General features: G+C 40.1%; 2 protein-coding genes and 1 non-coding gene across 3 annotated transcripts; 2 read left to right on the top strand and 1 right to left on the bottom strand.

The window, feature by feature from the left end:
* The first annotated feature begins 5,143 nt into the window (after window positions 1-5,143).
* Taf7 (TATA-box binding protein associated factor 7) lies at window positions 5,144-7,490 on the top strand. Its single transcript, XM_070036223.1, has 2 exons — window positions 5,144-5,421; window positions 5,542-7,490. Exon 2 carries the CDS (start codon window positions 5,895-5,897, stop codon window positions 6,942-6,944), a length of 1,050 nt encoding a protein of 349 aa, XP_069892324.1. The 5' UTR covers window positions 5,144-5,421; window positions 5,542-5,894; the 3' UTR covers window positions 6,945-7,490.
* A 2,253-nt stretch (window positions 7,491-9,743) lies between these two features.
* LOC138837529 (U6 spliceosomal RNA) lies at window positions 9,744-9,846 on the bottom strand. The gene has a single exon (XR_011375333.1). It is a non-coding gene; the product is annotated as a U6 spliceosomal RNA (small nuclear RNA).
* A 3,532-nt stretch (window positions 9,847-13,378) lies between these two features.
* On the top strand, window positions 13,379-17,830 carry LOC138837438 (mitochondrial ornithine transporter 2-like). The gene has a single exon (XM_070036222.1). It carries the CDS (start codon window positions 14,688-14,690, stop codon window positions 15,591-15,593), a length of 906 nt encoding a protein of 301 aa, XP_069892323.1. The 5' UTR covers window positions 13,379-14,687; the 3' UTR covers window positions 15,594-17,830.
* The last annotated feature ends 310 nt before the right edge of the window (window positions 17,831-18,140 follow it).

The following is an 18,140-nucleotide window of genomic DNA, read 5'->3' as shown; positions in this document are numbered from 1 at the left end:
AGTAAACACACTGGATGGTAAAAGACAAAAAAAAATACTTGGACATGATAAATTATACAAGTCTGCAGACATTCACACAGTGAGACCAAAGGAGGATATTCTTAGTACAGGATCACAAAGGCTCAATAGCTATGTGCATCTGATCATACAAAATTATATTTATCTAAATGAACTCCAAGAAATGAAACAAGAACTGTTGTTTCCCTTTGTTGTTGTTTTGTTTTCTGTTTTTGTTTTCTTTGTCTTGTTTGTAAGTTTATCTGTTTTGGGGAGGGAAAGGAGGGAGCAGAAATGGAAGGACAAAGGAAGAATAAATGAAGCAGTGATACTCACTATACACTATATTGACAACAACTTGTGAGTGGCAGGAGGGAAAAACTGTGAAAAAGCAAGGGAAGGAGTGATACTGTTCAAAAAGAAATGTACTCATTAGCTGACTTATATAATTGTAACCCCTTTGTACATCACCTTTACAATAAACATTTTTAAAAAAAGCTTGGCGTGGTGGTTCACACCTCTAATTTCAACTAAGTGGTAAGAGTATCAAGGTCTAAGGTGAACCCAGACAAAAATGTGAGACCTATCAAAAAAAAAAAAGCAGAAAAGGTCTGAGGTAAGGATTCAAGTATGAGTACTTGCTTAATAAGCAGAAAGCTCAGAGGTCAAATCCCTGAAACATAAAGGGACACACACACACACACACACACACACACACACACACACACACATACACACACTGAACACATAGTGATTTATGGATGCTTGCTCTTTGGGGGGAATTTTCTATTTCTGAAAAATAAGAACTCTTATCATAATGTTTTATCCCTAAAATATAAGCAACAATTAATAAACATGGAAATTTATTAAAGAAAATTACCAAATACACAGGACTAGTAGTAGCCTGGTTGCCATATTAATTAATTATATAGAGAAAGCCTTGGAAGACTTGTGACCCCATTGGGAAACTAAATGCTTTATCTTTAGGTATTATAGGTATTCCATTGTATGATCACAAGAATATAATTCTTTTATCAACTTAGTTTTTCTGTATGTCTAATTGATTTAAGAAAAAAATTGGAGCCGGGCGCTGGTGGCTCACGCCTGTAATCCTAGCTACTCAGGAGGCTGAGATCTGAGGATCACAGTTCAAAGCCAGCCGGGGCAGAAAAGACTGTGAGACTCCTGTCTCCAATAAACCACTAGAAAACCGGAAGTGGCGCTGTAGCTCAAGTGGTAGAGCGCTTGCCTTGAGCTGAAGAGCTGAGGGACAGCGCCCAAGCCCAGAGTTCAAGCCCCACAACCGACAAAAAAAAGAAAAAAAAAAGAAAAAAATTGGATATGCTAATAGACATTAAAATAATAATGGTGTAGCAGAGACTTTAGTTTTAGGGTCAACCTAGTTTCCCTCCAAAACAGCAATTAGAAAATGTATTAGGGGGGCTGGGAAGGTGGCTCAGTGGTTGAGCGCTTGCCTTGCATGCATGAGGCCCTGGGTTCGATTCCTCACCACCACATAAGCAGGAAAAAAAGCCGGAAGTGGCACTGTGGCTCAAGTGGTAGAGCGCTAGCCTTGAGCTGAAGAGCTGAGGGACAGCACCCAGGCCCAGAGTTCAGGCCCCACGACCGGACCCAGAAAATATATTAGGGGCTGGGAATGTAGCTTAGTGGTAGAGTACTAGCATGCTGAGGCCCTGGGTTTGATTCCTCAGTACCACATAAACAAAAAGAGAATTTTTAAAAAGAAAGTATGTTAATTTCAAAAGCAGATAATATGTTTTAGAACTGAAGTAGATAGATGCTTCAGGAAAATCCTTTTAGTAAATTCTTTTAATTGTATCTTAAATATTCATTTGACAAATTAATAATTAAAACACATCATAATTTTGGCCAATAAGAATTGTATAGAACTATCTAGGCAATCGGTGGCTCATGCCTGTAATCCTAGCTACTCAGGAAGCTGAGATCTGAGAATCATGGTTGAAAGCCAGCCCAGGCAGGAAAGTCCATGAGACTCTTATCTCCAATTAACCACCAGGAAACCAGAAGTGGCACTGTGGCTTAAGTGGTAGAGTGCTTGCCTTGAGCTGAAGAGCTGAGGGACAGCACTCAAGCCCAGAGTTCAAGCCCTACAACTGACAAAAAATAAAAGCACACAAGAATTGTATAGAACTTATTCTGTGACAAGACTATTTGAGTATCGAGGCACTAGTGACTCATGTCCATAGCTCTAGAGTATAAAGGTAGATAATAAAACTCATAGGAAATGAAAGTAGAAAGTAGAAAATATTTTCAGGTATAACATCTCATAATTTACTATTTAAGTAAAGCACTATGTAGAGGTTAACATGCTAAACTCTCATACTACAGAAAAATTAAAATCAGGTACAATTAAGAAAAAATTAAAAATTTCAAGTATGAGAAAGTGGATATAGGTTATCTTGGATATTATAGATGAGGATCATTCTTTGGTATATTATAGAACATAGAGCAAAATATAATTACCTGGAAGGGCCTAATTTTCCTTTAGCAGAAAATCAAACTCTTCACAAGGCATTTTATTTTATTATTATTATTATATTTTTTTGGGGGGGGTCCGGTCATGGGGCTTGAATTCTGGGCCTGGGCGCTGTCCCTCAACTCTTCAGCTCAAGGCTAGTGCTCTACCACTTGAGCCACAGTACCACTTCCGCTTTTTTCTTTTTGCTTATGTGGTGTTGAGGAATCAAACCCAGGGCCTCAGGCATGCAAGGCAAGCACTCTACCACTAAGCCACCTTCCCAGCCTTCACAAGGCATTTTAATTAGCAGCAAAGTCTATTTAAGCAACATGCATAATAATGTTGTTAGCTTTTAGTCACTGTAACAAAAATATCTGTCCTAAAGCAAAATTACAAAATGCAATTCAAAACAAAAAACTTTTAAAATGTTTATTTTAGTGCCTCTCCTGGCCCTTGAATTCAGGGCTTGGGCTCTTTCTTGTAGCTTTTTTTTGCCCCATGCTGGCACTCTCACTTCATCCACAGTTCCACTTCTGTTTTTTGGGTTGTTAATTGAAGAGTCCCATGGATTTTCTGTCAGGGCTTGCATTGAACTTTGAATTCAGGCTCCTGAGAAGCTAGGATTTTAGGACTGGTTACTGATGCCCTTCTAGAAAGATTTATTTTTGCTTATGATTTCAGGCTATGGTTGGTTAGCTCTGTGTTTCTGGGCTGGATGTGAAACAGAACATCATAGCAGAAAGTGGTAGCAGGGAAAATATTCAGATTTTAGTGGCCAGAAAGCAGAGAGGGGAAAAAGGGACAGAGGACAATATATATATATATATATATATATATATATATATATATATATATATATAACATATATAATTATATATAATTACTTCTCTTCTTCTCTTTTCTTTCTGTCATTTTTTTCTTGTTAATGTGGTACTGAGGAATCGAGCCAAGGCTTCATTCATGCTAGGCAAGCACTCTACTACTAAGCCACATTCCCAGCCCAAGATATATTTTTTCAATAGCATATTCCTAGTTACCTACTTCCTTCAAGTAGGCCCAATTTTCTACTTTCACCACCTTCCAATATTACCAACAATGACAGATCATGAATCTATCAAGGGATTATTTCAATTAGTTAGGAGTACTAAAAATCTAATCACTTGACAAATTCCCATCAGCTTGCAACCAAGCTTGTAAAACATGAACCTGGGGGACAGTTCATATACAAACCATAACACACATACCTCCTATACTACAATCAACATTAGCTTTAACTGGAAAGGAAATGGGAATAAAGTGGCTTCATCTCATCTTAATGCAACATAGAATATTTTCTTTCACAAATTACTGTAGGACGTACACTATATTTTTCTAGGTGGATCAACTGTTTCATTCCATTAGTAATTTGTGTGTGTGTGTGTGTGTGTGTGCGTGTATGTGTGTGTGTGTCCTATGTTCTCATATTAGGCAAATGGACAGAATAAATAAGACAAAGACTTCAATCTAGGGCAAGGAATCACTAAGTACACAAAATAGTGAGCTTTGGAAATGTTAGTCACATCTGAGCAGAGTTACCTTAATTTAAGAGGTTATTAGTATTAATAAAATTAAATTATGAATGACCCAATGCTCCTATAGAGATCCAACTTAAAAAATAAGTGAAAATGAACAGTAAGAAGTATAAACTGTAACATAGTTCTATGTCTAAGTTCTATAAATACATGTTAATGAATACTAGACTGCAAATAGAACACACAAATAAAAGCAAAATACTAAAGTTGAAGCAAATAATTTTCAGAGTAATTTAAATATTATTTGCAAGTGAGAAGCAAGGCATAATGTTTCGCTTGATATACTAGTTTATTTAGACCGTTTGTCTACCAGACAATTCTGTCCTAAAATGCTTTTTTTTATCTAGTCACGTACATTATAAAGAAGAATCACCCATTCTCTGGAGACTCCAAAATAGAAATAAACCCAGAGCTTTGGTTCCCTTCCAGGCATCTTCATTATTTACAAAAGAAAGACTTGGAATTCTATAGCACGTAGCAAGTCCTCCTCATTTCTTTTTATTTATTTATATTGGGTCCGGTCGTGGGACCTGAACTCTGGGCCTGGGCGCTGTCCCTCAGCTCTTCAGCTCAAGGCTAGCGCTCTACCACTTGAGCTACAGCGCCACTTCCGGCTTTTTTCCAGGGCCTCACGCATGCAAGGCAAGCACTCTACCACTGAGCCACCTTCCCAGCCCTCTCCTCATTTCTTTGATTTGGATACTTTAAAATCCAGATTATCTGTATTAGCGGGTGGGGTATTTAAAACTTTCCAGGGGCCAAGATACTCTGCTCCCTATTGTCTTTATCCTCCCGAAATCACCCGGAAGACTAGAAGCTATTCCGCCGCTTTTCGGGCGATTCAGTAAACAAGGTGTCTTTACGAGGACCCCAAGAACCCTCACCATTTATTTCCAAATCAAAGGCTCTTTTGGTAACATGATCCTTTTAATCCGGTCAATGTAAACTCCGCGGGAAGACAACTCCCACTCCGCAAGTTGCGCAGGCGCGAGTTAATGAGGCGGTACTTCCGTCCAGTTTGGGCTGTCACTCACAGTTTTTGGCTCCGCCCCGCCGTGACGTAATGCTTTCAGCTTTATTAGGTTTCCGCGGGCTTGCCCGCGCCGGCCAGGGCGCGCGGGTGCGTGTTCGATTGAATGCGCAAAGCTGCGGAATTCTGCAATCTGGTGCCGGTAGCTGCGGGGTCTCCGTGATTCTTCGAGCTGCCTGCTCTGGGTGCTTTTATTGGTAACCGGATCACTTTGCAAGGCAGCAAAAAGAACAAAGGACTCCTGGCTGAATTCACTGATCTACCGGCTTCCTCTTCCGTTTCGCTCGGGCCAGGGCAAGCTACTGTATAATCATCAGTGAGTGGTAAGTACCCGAGGTGGAGAGTGGTAACTGCGCCCCTCCTTTTGAATGTCTTGGTTGGGGAGCTTGTGGATTGAGATTGTTTGCTAAATCTTAATTTCTGTGCCGAAAATCTCTCCGCAGAAGCCATTTGCTTTCCCTGCTGGCTCCGGCTAGCTCAGTCTTCATTGCACGGCAGCGACATCTAGAGGTTGAAACATGGTATTGCGGCTAAGAATCAAGTAAATGAAAATAAATAAGAAGCCAGAGTGTTAATGGTATTTCGTCAGTCATTTAGGGAAAAGACTTGGGATTCACTAAAAATTAAGACAAATTGGACGCTTAGCTGATTTTCCAATTCGCTGCTGTCCTACTTGAAACTCTTTGTGATTAAAGATAACAGTCCATAGCGTATTGGTCTTTTTAACTGTTTCAGTAGCTGGAACTTTTTAGTGCAACAAGTGTTTGTTAGACAAGTGAGTCACAAAGAAGAAAAGATGAGTAAGAGCAAAGATGATGCTCCTCATGAACTAGAGAGCCAGTTTATTTTACGCTTACCTCCAGAATATGCTGCTAATGTGAGGAGGGCAGTACAATCTGGCCATGTCAACCTGAAGGATAGATTGAGCATTGAGTTACATCCTGATGGGCGTCATGGAATTGTCAGAGTGGACCGGGTCCCTTTGGCTGCAAAACTGGTAGATCTGCCTTGTGTTATGGAAAGCTTGAAGACCATTGACAAAAAAACCTTTTACAAGACAGCCGATATCTGTCAGATGCTTGTATGCACGGTTGATGGTGATCTCTATCCTCCTGTGGAGGAACCAGTTGCTACTGCTGATCCCAAAGCAAGCAAGAAAAAAGATAAAGATAAAGAGAAAAAGTTTGTCTGGAACCACGGAATTACTCTGCCTCTAAAAAATGTTAGAAAGAGAAGGTTCCGGAAGACAGCAAAAAAGAAGTATATTGAATCTCCAGATGTGGAAAAAGAAGTCAAGCGATTGCTTAGTACAGATGCAGAAGCTGTCAGTACTAGGTGGGAAATAATTGCTGAAGATGAAACGAAAGAGACAGAAAATCAAGGACTTGATATCTCCTCTCCAGGAATGTCTGGCCACAGGCAGGGCCATGACTCATTAGAACATGATGAGCTTCGAGAGATATTCAATGACCTGAGCAGCAGCAGTGAAGATGAAGATGAGACACAGCATCAAGATGAAGAAGATGTAAACATCATTGACACAGAGGAAGATCTAGAGAGACAGCTACAGGATAAGCTAAACGAGTCAGATGAACAGCACCAAGAAAATGAAGGAACCAATCAGCTGGTGATTGGAATTCAGAAACAGATTGACAACATGAAAGGCAAGCTCCAAGAGACCCAGGACAGGGCAAAACGACAAGAGGATCTCATTATGAAAGTAGAAAACCTGGCTCTGAAGAACAGGTTTCAGGCTGTGCTAGATGAACTCAAGCAAAAGGAAGATAGAGAAAAGGAGCAGCTCAGCTCTTTGCAAGAAGAGCTAGAATCACTTCTAGAGAAGTGAGAACATTGATACTTAATTTCAGTCCCCAGACTGGTTAGCATAAAAAAATCTTCCTCACTTGGACTGGGTATTAAGACATTGCAATAGTTCTTATCTACTCCAATACTAAAAGTTGTGTTGAATTATCTGTCAATTTTCAGAACCATATTACTGGGTTGTACATTCTTTAGGATTTTAGGATTGCATAGGCAGAATAATGCTTGTTTTAGTAGGTTGGCATCATGTAATGTTAGTGATCTAAAAGTGACAAGATTAGTGAAATTAATAGTTGTTAAGATTGATGAAAGTTGTAAGATTAGTGACATAAACAGCTCAGCCTTAAACAGCTTCACTGAAAGACTTTTGCTATTGTTTTTCTGTTTTCCAGAAGCTGCTATTGCTACTCTATGTTGTCATGTAAGATCATGAAGAAAAAAATAGTCTGGAAACTAGTTTTAAATTATCTTTTGTCATATAAATGCTATTTACTACTTAAAGCTAATTCTCATATGTAGAGATGTGAATAATATAATTTTTATAACAATAAAAGCAAATATTTTCACTTTATATCTTGTTCTTTCATGGGTAGTAGGAGTTGAGGTGGATTCTTGGGAATTTAATTATTAAAAAATGTGATTTTGTTTTGCAGGCAAAGCAGATCTGTTGGGGGTTCAAAAAAAGAGGAATACTGCAAGGGCAGAGAAATTGAGAAGTGTCATCTTTGCATTCTATTAAGGTCCAGTGCACCTGCTCCAATTAGAGGTTGGGAATATTAGCTGAAGTTTTTTTCTATACCACTCTTAATTTTCCTAAATGAAGGCCAGATATATGCGTCTTTCCAAAAGCACTAAGATTATCTGTATAAATATTGGAAGCAAAGAAACGAACAATGGCTGTCAAATACAGTTCATTGAACTATCCCATTGATTTAGATTAAGATTATATTTCATATTATTTTTAGTTTCTGTACTTATCCATTATTCTGACTAATGAAGAGATATATCTATATTATTTCTAAAATAGCACATCAAGGAATACATTGGTACCATTGGGCTGATATTTCAATTCATACTTCTCTCTTTTTGCTCTTTCATTGTTGTTGGTTATGGGGCTTGAACCCTGCCTGGGTGTTGTCTCTGAGCCTCTTCATGCTCAAGGCTAGTGCTCTACCACTTGAGCCGCAATGCCACTTCTGGTTTTTGAGCGGTTAATTGGAGTCTCATGGGGACTTTTTTTCTTCTTGGGCTGGCTTTGAACTTCATTCCTCAGATCTCAGCCTCTTGAGTAGCTAGGATTATAGGCATGAGCCACCAGTGCCTGGCTCTTTCTTTTAATAGTAGGGTAACAGAGTTTATGTAACCATCTAAAAGTAAAGACTGCTCAGGAGAATGAGCAGCAGGACCCAGAAACTAGTTGCCCCTCAGTTTTATATTCTCCTAAACTTAACATTCTCTGAAGAATTTAATTTTTCATACTTGAGAACTATTTTTGAAAAGCCAGTTATATAATATTGAGTTGCAACTCATTTCTGACTGATTAAATTTCAGTTTGAAGACAGTCTCATGAAGTAAATGAGGTAAAACTTATCTTTGTTTTCTGTTTGACAGGAAACAGTCATGAAGTGTTGTCAGGTTGGGAAGGTGGCTCAGTGGTAGAGCGCTTGCCTTGCATGCATGAGGCCTGGGTTCAATTCCTCAGCACCACATAAGAAAAAAGAAAAAACCCGGAAGTGGCACTGTGGCTCAAGTGGTAGAGCGCTAGCTTTGAGCCTTGAGCTGAAGAGTTGAGGGACAGAGCCCAGGCCCAGAGTTCAGGCCCTATGACCGGACCCCCCCCCCAAAAAAAAAATCAATTGTCAAAACTTAATCTGCGGTAATACTTGTGAATATTCAGAGGCTTTACAACAGTAATTTTTTTCCTCACATGTGATCATTACATTTTACCAAAATATTTCCACAAACTTAAGATTTTAAAATAGAGGAAGCAAGTTCCCTTCACTATCTAGCTTTGGAGTATTTCTTGAGGTTTGTAAATAATAAAAAGCAAGTTTTCAGAATGGAGCTGTACCTGGTTCCAGTGGCTCACGTCTTAGGATTGTGGTTCGAAGCCAACTCAGGCAGAAAAGTCCCCATGAGACTCTTTAATAAACCATTCAAAAACCAGAAGTTAAGTGGTAGAACTCTAGCCTTAAACATAAAGAGGCTCAAGGACAGTGTCCAGGCCCTGAATTCAAGCCCCACAACCAACAACAAAAATGGAAATGGAGTGGTGGCTTAAGTGGTAGAACAGCCTTGAGTGAAAAAGCCAAAGGACAGTGCGGAGGCTCTAAGTTCAAGCCCCAGTACCTGCCCCAAAAAATGAAAGCAAGTTTTCTAAACATGTTAGGTGACAGGTAATAAATTCTATTGAGTATGGCTAAGTACTTTGCTACACTTAAAAGATTGACACTGGAACAGTTACAATCATATTTGATAGTGCGGTGGATCATTTATCAAAATATTTATTCTTACCAGGCTCTGAACACCAGTGATAACTGAGTTCTAGCAATAAGGGAAAGGAAAGATTAGCTAAGTACACTGGACAGAACAGCCTCCTGATCTCATTTCATTACTCCTTGTTCACTTATTAGCTGTTTGGATCATTAAGTCCACATTTTAGCGTGGATTTAAAATGTATTTTAATGAAAATACTTTCTCAATAAATGAAAGTGACTTGCATTTTTAATCTGAAGTTGCTATGGCATCAGGCTATGGCATCAGTTGCATAGGCATATGCTATGGCATATGGCTCCTTGCTGAACAGGCTCTTTAGATTCTACCAAAAAATATGGAATGCTTCACAAATAGGCATGCCATCCTTTCACAGGGGTCATGTTAATCTTTGTATCATTCCAGTTTCAGTGCATATGCTGCTAAATCCACATTTTTTTTTCTTTTGGTCAGTCATGGGGCTTGAACTCTGGGCCTGGGTGCAGTCCCTCAGCTCGTCAGCTCAAAGCACTTGAGCCACAATGCCATTTCTGGTTTTCTGGTGGTTTGTTGGAGATAAGAGTCTCATGAACTTTCCTGCCCAGGCTGGCTTTGAACCATGATCCTCAGATCTCAGCCTCCTGAGTAGCTAGGATTACAGGCATGAAACACTGGTGCCCGGCTAAATCCACAGTTTAAAACTATCTTGTCTGGAGTTTAGATTTAGTTTGTTAACTATCTATACTTGGAAGTATCCCTCAGGCAGCTCAACTCAGTATTCAAAATAAAACTGGTCCTCATTCCCTGAAAACTTGCTCTCCTTCTGGGCTCTTCTGTATTTTGATGAAAATAATTGCTACTCCATATACCTCAGCTATTGAAACCAGAAGCTTGAGCCCTAACTTTTTTTTTTTTTTTTTTGCTAGTCCTAGGCTTGAATTCAGAGCTGGGCACTGTCCCTGAGCTTCTTTTGTTCAAGGCTAGCACTCTACCACTTGAACCACAGCTCCACTTCCAGCTTTTTCTGTTTATGTGGTACTGAGGTATGGAACCCAGGGCTTCATGCTTGCTAGGCAAGGACTATCACTAAGCCACATTCCCAGCTAACTTTTTTTTCTTTTTGGATATGGATTTTTTAAATTTAATTTTTAATTTTAATTCAATTTTTTTTTTTTTTTTGCTGTTCGTGGGGCTTGAACTCAGGGCCTGATCACTATCCCTGAGCTTTTGTGCTCAAGACTAATGCTGTATCATTTGAGCCACAACTCCACTTCAGGAATTTTTTTGCTTGTTTTTGTAACTAATTGGAGATGAGTTTCATACACTTTCCTGCCTGGCTTGACTTTGAACCACAATCTTCAAATCTTAGTCTCCCTGCATAGCTAGGATTCCAGGTGTGAGCCACTGATGTTTGGCCTGCTGTTGACATTCCTTTTATTTTTTTAAAAAAATTTTATTGTCAGGGTGATATACTGAGGTGTTACAGTTACAAGGTAGTAATTACATTTCTTGTCTAACTTGTTACCCCCTCCTTCATTTTTCTCTCTGCCCCAATCCCCCCTCCCCCCTCCCCAAGTTGTACAGATCATTTCCAACATACTATCTTGTGAGTATTGCTGTTGCATAGGTTCCCACTTTGTCCTTTGTCTTACCATTTTGTTCCTTTTCCCTAGTTCAGATAAACATATATACAATACCCAGGCTACCAAAATTGAGTATGGTGACAACAGGAGACAAACCATAGGTGGAAAAAAAACAAAAACACAAACGAAAAAAGAAATCACATAGTACATTGAGAAGAACAAGAACAACAGAGAAAAACCTCTTGTGTCCATGTCTTGGAGTTCATTTCTAGCATCATCTTATATGGTCATATGTACATAGCTATTGAGCTGTTCTGCTCTAAGATTATACTACGTGTATACTAATTAAGACCACACATAGAGCTCCCCTATGACCCAGTAATCCCACTTCTGGGCATTTAGCCAAATGACCACAAACAAGACCACACTGCAGCTAACAGTTCAACTATGTTTATCTCAGCAAGATATGCCTCTCAGTAGATGAATGGATCAAGAAAATGTGTGTGTATATACATACATATATGTGTATATAAATATACATATATATGTATATACATGTGGTGTGTGTATATACATATGTATATATATATATATGTATATATACACACACACAATGGAATTCTGTGCTTCCATCAGAAAGCATGACACTACCCCATTTGTAAGGAAGGACTTGGGAAAAGTCTTGTTAAGTGAAGTAAGCCAGACCTAAAGAAACATAGATCCCCTGTTTTCCCTTATTTCTAATAATTAACTTTTGACTTGCCCTTTTCCCTCACTGCAGCTTCAACTTGTAAAAGGCCCTTCAATTGCTCCAGGTCATCCTGACATTGTCCTAATTCAAGCCATTTTTAAATTTTCTCCATGCCTAGAATTCTTCACTGGTTTGCCATTGCTCCTGGAGTTGTTTATATTTCTTTATATAAAAAAAAAAGTCTGGGCTGGACACCGGTGGCTCATGCCTTTAATCCTAGCTACTCAGGAGGCTGAGATCTGAGGATCACGATTCAAAGCCACCCCAGGCAAGAAAGTCTGTGAGACTCTGATCTCCAGTAAATCACTCGGAAAACTGGAAGTGGCCCAGTGGCTCAAGTGGTAGAGCCTAGCCTTGGGCTGAAGAGCTGGGGGACAGCGCCCAGGCCCAGAGTTCAGGCGCCACGACTGGACCCCCCCCCAAAAAAATAAAAATAAAAATAAAAAAAATAGGTCCTGTGTATGCTTTAAAAAATAATGCACCAGATAATATTAATGGACATTTAAGTCATAATCAGTAAAGTGCTAAATGCACATCTAGATAATAATAGGACTTTCTCAATAAGCATTAAAATGTATTTGCTTCTCCTGAGGGTGAAATTAAAACATAAAATTCCTTAACTATAAATTCAAGGATTTAAACATCTTGAGATTTTCTAGCTTGAAATGGCAAGTTTTTTTTTTTTTTGTCAGATGTGTGGCTTGAACTCTGGGCCTGGTCATTGTCCCTGCGCTCTTCAGCTCAAGGCGAGCACTCTACCACTTGAACCACAGGGCCACTTCTGGTTTTCTGGTGGTTTATTGGAGATAAGAGTCTTATGGACTTCCCTGCCAGAGCTGGCTTTGAACCATGATCCTCAGATCTCAGCCTCCTGAGTAGCTAGGATTACAGGATGAGTCACTGGTGCCCGGCTCACATCTCATTTCTTTATCAGAAAGTCTGCTCAAATAACAGAAGTTCAAGAAGATGGTAGCTGCAATGACAAGGATAAGAACAGTGAATGAGACATAAACACCATTTTTAGAAGGCCAATGCAGATGGAGAAATAATAAGTGAATTCAGAGATGAGAAAGTTAAATACTAAATAAGGTTATATTGGAGTCAAATCCACTTGATATTGAACCTGTGAGGAGCCAGGTGCCAGTGGCTCATACCTGTAATCCTAGCTATTAAGGAGGCTGAGATCTGAGGATCACAGTTCAAAGTCACATCTGGCAGAAAGTATGTGAGTCTCTCATCTCCAATAAACTCAAAAAAGCCAGAAGTGGCACTGAGGCTCAAGTGGTAGTGTTAGCCTTGAGCTAGGAACAGTGCCTATGCCCAGAGTTCAAGACCCAGACCAGAAAAAAAAAAGTACACACACACACACACACACACACATCTCTATATATAGCCTGTGAAGTAATATTTCTCTTAACAGAACATTCCAGGAAAGTATGAGGCTAGAGTCATGAGACTTAAAAGTGTGAGCTCAATGTGGTTGGATGTCCAGGATCCCTATCCTATCCTATGAAGCTGTATAACTTCCCTGTCTCCAGAGGACATTTTCTGAACTTGTGTGGAGATATAACAAGGAAATTCCCTCTCCCGCTTCAATAACTGATACAAGCCAAGATTGGAGAGATATAAATCAAGTCATTATTCCAACATGCAGAACATTATTTCAAATACATTTAAGGATTCTCCACAGACAAGGCCAGGTCACCATTTGCTGCCTTGAAGACTAACTGCTGTTGGTTGACAGACTACACAGAAACTGCTTTTTAGTGTCTCCTTTTAAATATCAATCAACCAAGGGCAGGTGGGGAAGGAGGGGTTTTCTAAATGAAAGATAATCGTTTCCAGATACCTTCTGTACCTCAGATTTGTTTTACCTCCAAAGTAAAGTAGTTCATGTGCAGAACTCAGATGCTCCCATCCCCAAGCAGAACAGAATTACAATTGATTAAAACTATTCCTTTAGCCAGGTGGCTCACATCTGTAATCCTAGCTACACAGGAAGCTGAGAACTGAAGACAGGTTCAAAACCAGCCCAGCCAGGAAAATCTCTGAAACTCTAATCTCTAATTAATCAGCAAAAGGCCAGACGTGGGGATGTATCTCAAGTAGTAGAGTGCAAGCTTTGACCTAAAAAGAACAGCTATGGGACTGGGAAGGTGGCTCAGTGGCAGAGTGCTTGCCTTGCACGCATGAGGTCCTAGGTTCAATTCCTCAGCACCACATAAGCAGAAAAAGCCAGAAGTAGCGCTATGGCTCAAGTGTTAGGGCATTAGTCTTGAGCTGAAGAGTTGAGGGACTGTGCTCAGGCCCAGAGTTCAGGCCCCATGATTGACCCAAAAAGAAGAAAAGCTAGGGGAATACTGTCCTGACCAGGAGTTCAAGCACCAGTACCAGGGGGAAAAAAAGGTGTTATGTGTGTCAGCCATGGAAGGAAGCAAGCCAGACAAGCAGTAGGCCCTGAGTTCAAACCCTGGTACCAGGAAAAAGAAATAAAAAGCTAGGTACTGGTGACTCACTCGATCCTAGTTACTCAGGAGTCTGAGATTTGAGGATTGTGGTTCGAAGCCACCCTGGGCAGGATGTCCATAAGACTATCTTCAGTTAACTACCAAAAAGCTGGAAATGGAATTGTGGCTCAAGTGGTAGAGCACTAGCCTTGAGGGAAAAAGCCCAGGGACCAAGTTCAAGCCCCAGGACCAGCGTATGGCGCCACACACACACACACACACACACACACACACACGCGAGCACATTCCTTCATCCTGCTTCCGGTGGAGGGGATGGCGGATAGCTGGTGGATCCAGGCTTGGCGCTCGTGGGCTCCTCGAGGCCGCCCGCGCTACCCAGCTTGGAGTTAAGCGGCCTCCGCCAGGGCCTGAGGCCGGCAGCAGGTGGCTGACAGCTGGGCCAGCGGTCGGGGCCTGTGCCGCCTCCACTAACACCGGAGGGCGAGAGGACCAACATGAAGTCCAGCCCCACTATCCAGGCTGCCATCGATCTCACCGCGGGGGCCGTGGGGGGCACCGCGTGTGTGCTGACCGGGCAGCCCTTCGACACAATGAAAGTGAAGATGCAGGCCTTCCCCACCCTGTACAAGGGTCTCACCGACTGCTTCCTGAAGACCTACCATCAAGTGGGCTTCCGAGGCTTTTACCGGGGGACCAGCCCCGCCCTGCTGGCTTATGTTGCCCAGAGCTCTGTGCTCTTCATGTGCTACGGCTTCTGCCAAGAGTTCGTCAGGAAAGTGGCTGGACTGAGCAAGGGGCAACAGCTGAATGATCTGCAGAATGCGGCCTCCGGATCCTTGGCCTCCGCCTTTGCCGCGCTGGTACTCTGCCCCACTGAGCTGGTGAAGTGCCGTCTGCAGACCACGTATGAAATGGAGATGGCAAGGAAGATAGCACCAAGTTCCAAGTCGATCTGGTCTATTGTAAAGAATATCTTTATGAAGGAGGGCTTCTTGGGGTTCTACCACGGACTCTCGAGCACTCTAACTCAAGAAATACCTGGTCATTTCTTCTACTTTGGTGGTTATGAATTGAGCAGGTCGTTTTTTGCATCAGGGGGATCAAAGGACGAACTAGGCCCTGTCCCTTTGATGATAAGTGGTGGAATGGCTGGAGCCTGCCTCTGGCTGGTCATATTCCCATTGGATTGTATTAAATCTAGAATTCAAGTTCTTTCTGCATCTGGAAAGCAGGCAGGGTTAGTGAGAACCTTTTTAACTATTGTGAGAGATGAAGGAATATTAATCTTATATTCTGGACTGAAGGCAACCATGGTTCGAGCGATTCCTTCCAATGCTGCACTATTTGTGGCTTATGAATACAGCAGGAAGTTGATGATGAGCCAGCTGGAAGCAGACTGAAATATCTTGGTGTATATGAACTTGAGGACTACAGCTGGGGCTCAGTGACTATAAGACCAACATGAAATTGTTTTTAATGGCACAGGAATTTTGGTTTTATCTTGTTGCCTTCTACTTTAAATCTCCAACTTTATAAACCTGTATTTATATCGCATAATTCCTGTCCATAATCACATGGAAATAGAAAATTTGCTGTTCTTCATGTTGGTAAGATATGGAGAATAAGCCTGTTTGCTGTGTAGCTCATCTGACAGACTGAGTGCAATTCTGTCAAGATTTTGGTGTAAATCTATTTGTGTACATGCCATTTAGATAGTTATATGTTGTGAGAAGATCACTATTTGGCTCCCTTATTCTTATATATCACCCAGAATACCAAGAGTTCATCAGGTTTCATGCAGATAGGTATAAATGATTGCTTGACTCATTCAAGATGTCAAATCTATTATTAAACCCACTTAATGTATGCATCACTTTGGGATGTTTAATGATTTTTAAAAACATCTTTATGTAGTGCTTGTAAACTAAAATATTCATGTAGATTCTTAAAGAGAAAAATGTACTTGCATACTGGTGAGGCTGCCACATTGTTGAGTAAACTTTTAGTGTTGGCATCCTGGATTTTCTACTCTTAAAATAGTACCATTCATTTTTCAAAGGAGGATTATACTCTGCATTGTGATGATACTGTTAAGTGTGGCTTTGTATATTAGACCTTGGAGAAGCAGCACAGCTATCCTGCACCAGCTTGCCTTCTTTTCTTCTCCGAAACAGCCAGTTTTAGACCAAGGAAGGCAAGTGGCTGTGTTGTTACACGTGTAGAAGATCCATGTGTGTAAAAGCAGTTCTCAGCTTCTCATCTGTGGGTCCTGGCCGGGGTAAGATTGCAGTGTTCTGTTGGCCCACTTAGGGATCGTTGGTTCATTTTGGTTCACTTGCTATTCTCTATGCAGCAGAGATGAGATACTTTTCCAGGGAATAGAGAGTGCCTAGGTCAAGAGAAAAGCTTTTATTTTGTGTAGAGATAGAGGGACAAGAAGTCCTGAGTAAAGTCATTCTCCCTCAGGCAGAACTGAAAAGAACTTAGTGCTTTCATTCCTCAGTGGGTAATGTCAAGGCTGACCTATTCTTGAATTTTACCTTAATGTCCATAACTCCTTGTCTTGCTTTCAGTGTTAGCACCTTCTAAATTTGGCACAAGGGGGGCAGTCCATACAGTGTGATAATATAATACAATGAAACACAGAAAAGCAATTTTATTAAGCTCTACCTTATGTACCTTATGTACTGACACCCTCACCCTCACACCAAACCCCCAATCCCCTCACACACCAAAACAACATAAACTGATGCCCATAATTGAACTTGTTAGCAGCTAAGAGGGTCATTCTACAATGATAAAACAAGCTTTATAATTTTGTATTGCTCCAAAAACAACAGGGTCTCAAGTTCTTAAGTGCACACACATATACATACACAGAGCTAGAAAGAAGTCTTACTAATCTGTACAATTTGAGTCTATTGCTGTCATCAGAATTCAAATTCTGTGTAAAACATTCAGTTCCCTTTAAAAAAATATACTAAGGGGGGTCAAAAAAATACTAAGTCTTTATGGTAACTCTAGTCATAAATCCAGAAGTAAATTAGATGTTAGCAAATCAGAGCTGTTGAGGATATTGTATGTGTTGAATGAGTACACACATACACACACACACACATACATGCATGCACTGACATGCTCAGTATGCTTGGGATCTATAGCTGTTCTGTTAATTTGCTTTTACTTGAAAATCATTTTTGTACTTTAAAGTTATTTACATATTTAAGCTACATATTCTTTACTGAAATGGTAGCTATTACATGGTGCATCTGACTAGGCCTGGATGAAAGAAAAGTTGAAAATGAGACTCACTTTAAGCAGGAAGTAGATGATTTCACTGTTAGCATCCATGAGCTGCAAGTCTATTAGCTCTGTTGTCAGAAGACTTTCTTCTCACATGTCATCCATTGAAAGTTTAACTAGATACCTTCAATAGAAACAATATAAGGCAAGAGTAGGTGGGAGTGAGGAATGGAAATAGATTCTTTTCCATTCTATTTGCTTAACCCTTGGTTTAATATTTGCAAATACTTTATATCATTTTTGGTATGTACTCTAACAAAAATATAGTAGCTTTAAAGAAATTTGAATGTCCTATCATTAATTTAATTGTTAAATTTATAATCATCTTATTTATCCAGTTAAATAAAATACTTCACTCAAATCATTAACAATATACTATATTGAGCTTTGGATATTCAGACAATAATGATATCTGGTTTCTGATATCAAGTATTCAATGGTCTTGATATTCTATAATTAGGAATGTCATATTTGATAATAAAATTTAGTAGAAGTAAACTAATATCCAGTTTTTGTGTGTATATGTGTTTAAAATAAGTGATAGATTCTCTGAACCTCAAGAACCCTCACCTTTCCTTGTATGTATATTTTATACTGTGTTTTTATTTATTCATTTATTTTTAGTATTCTTTAAAAAATAATTT

The sequence above is a fragment of the Dipodomys merriami genome, unplaced genomic scaffold (genome assembly GCF_024711535.1).
Source record: "Dipodomys merriami isolate MVZ:Mamm:240054 unplaced genomic scaffold, mDipMer1.0.p SCAF_27, whole genome shotgun sequence".
NCBI lineage: Eukaryota > Metazoa > Chordata > Mammalia > Rodentia > Heteromyidae > Dipodomys > Dipodomys merriami.
The sequence above is the reverse complement of the archived record's forward strand: the minus strand, read 5'-3'. Positions and strand labels throughout refer to the sequence as shown.

Bases quoted from the DNA above. Each gene is read 5' to 3' on its own strand.
- Taf7 (XM_070036223.1), top strand. From the start codon at position 5,895: ATGAGTAAGAGCAAAGATGATGCTCCTCATGAACTAGAGAGCCAGTTT.
- LOC138837438 (XM_070036222.1), top strand. From the start codon at position 14,688: ATGAAGTCCAGCCCCACTATCCAGGCTGCCATCGATCTCACCGCGGGG.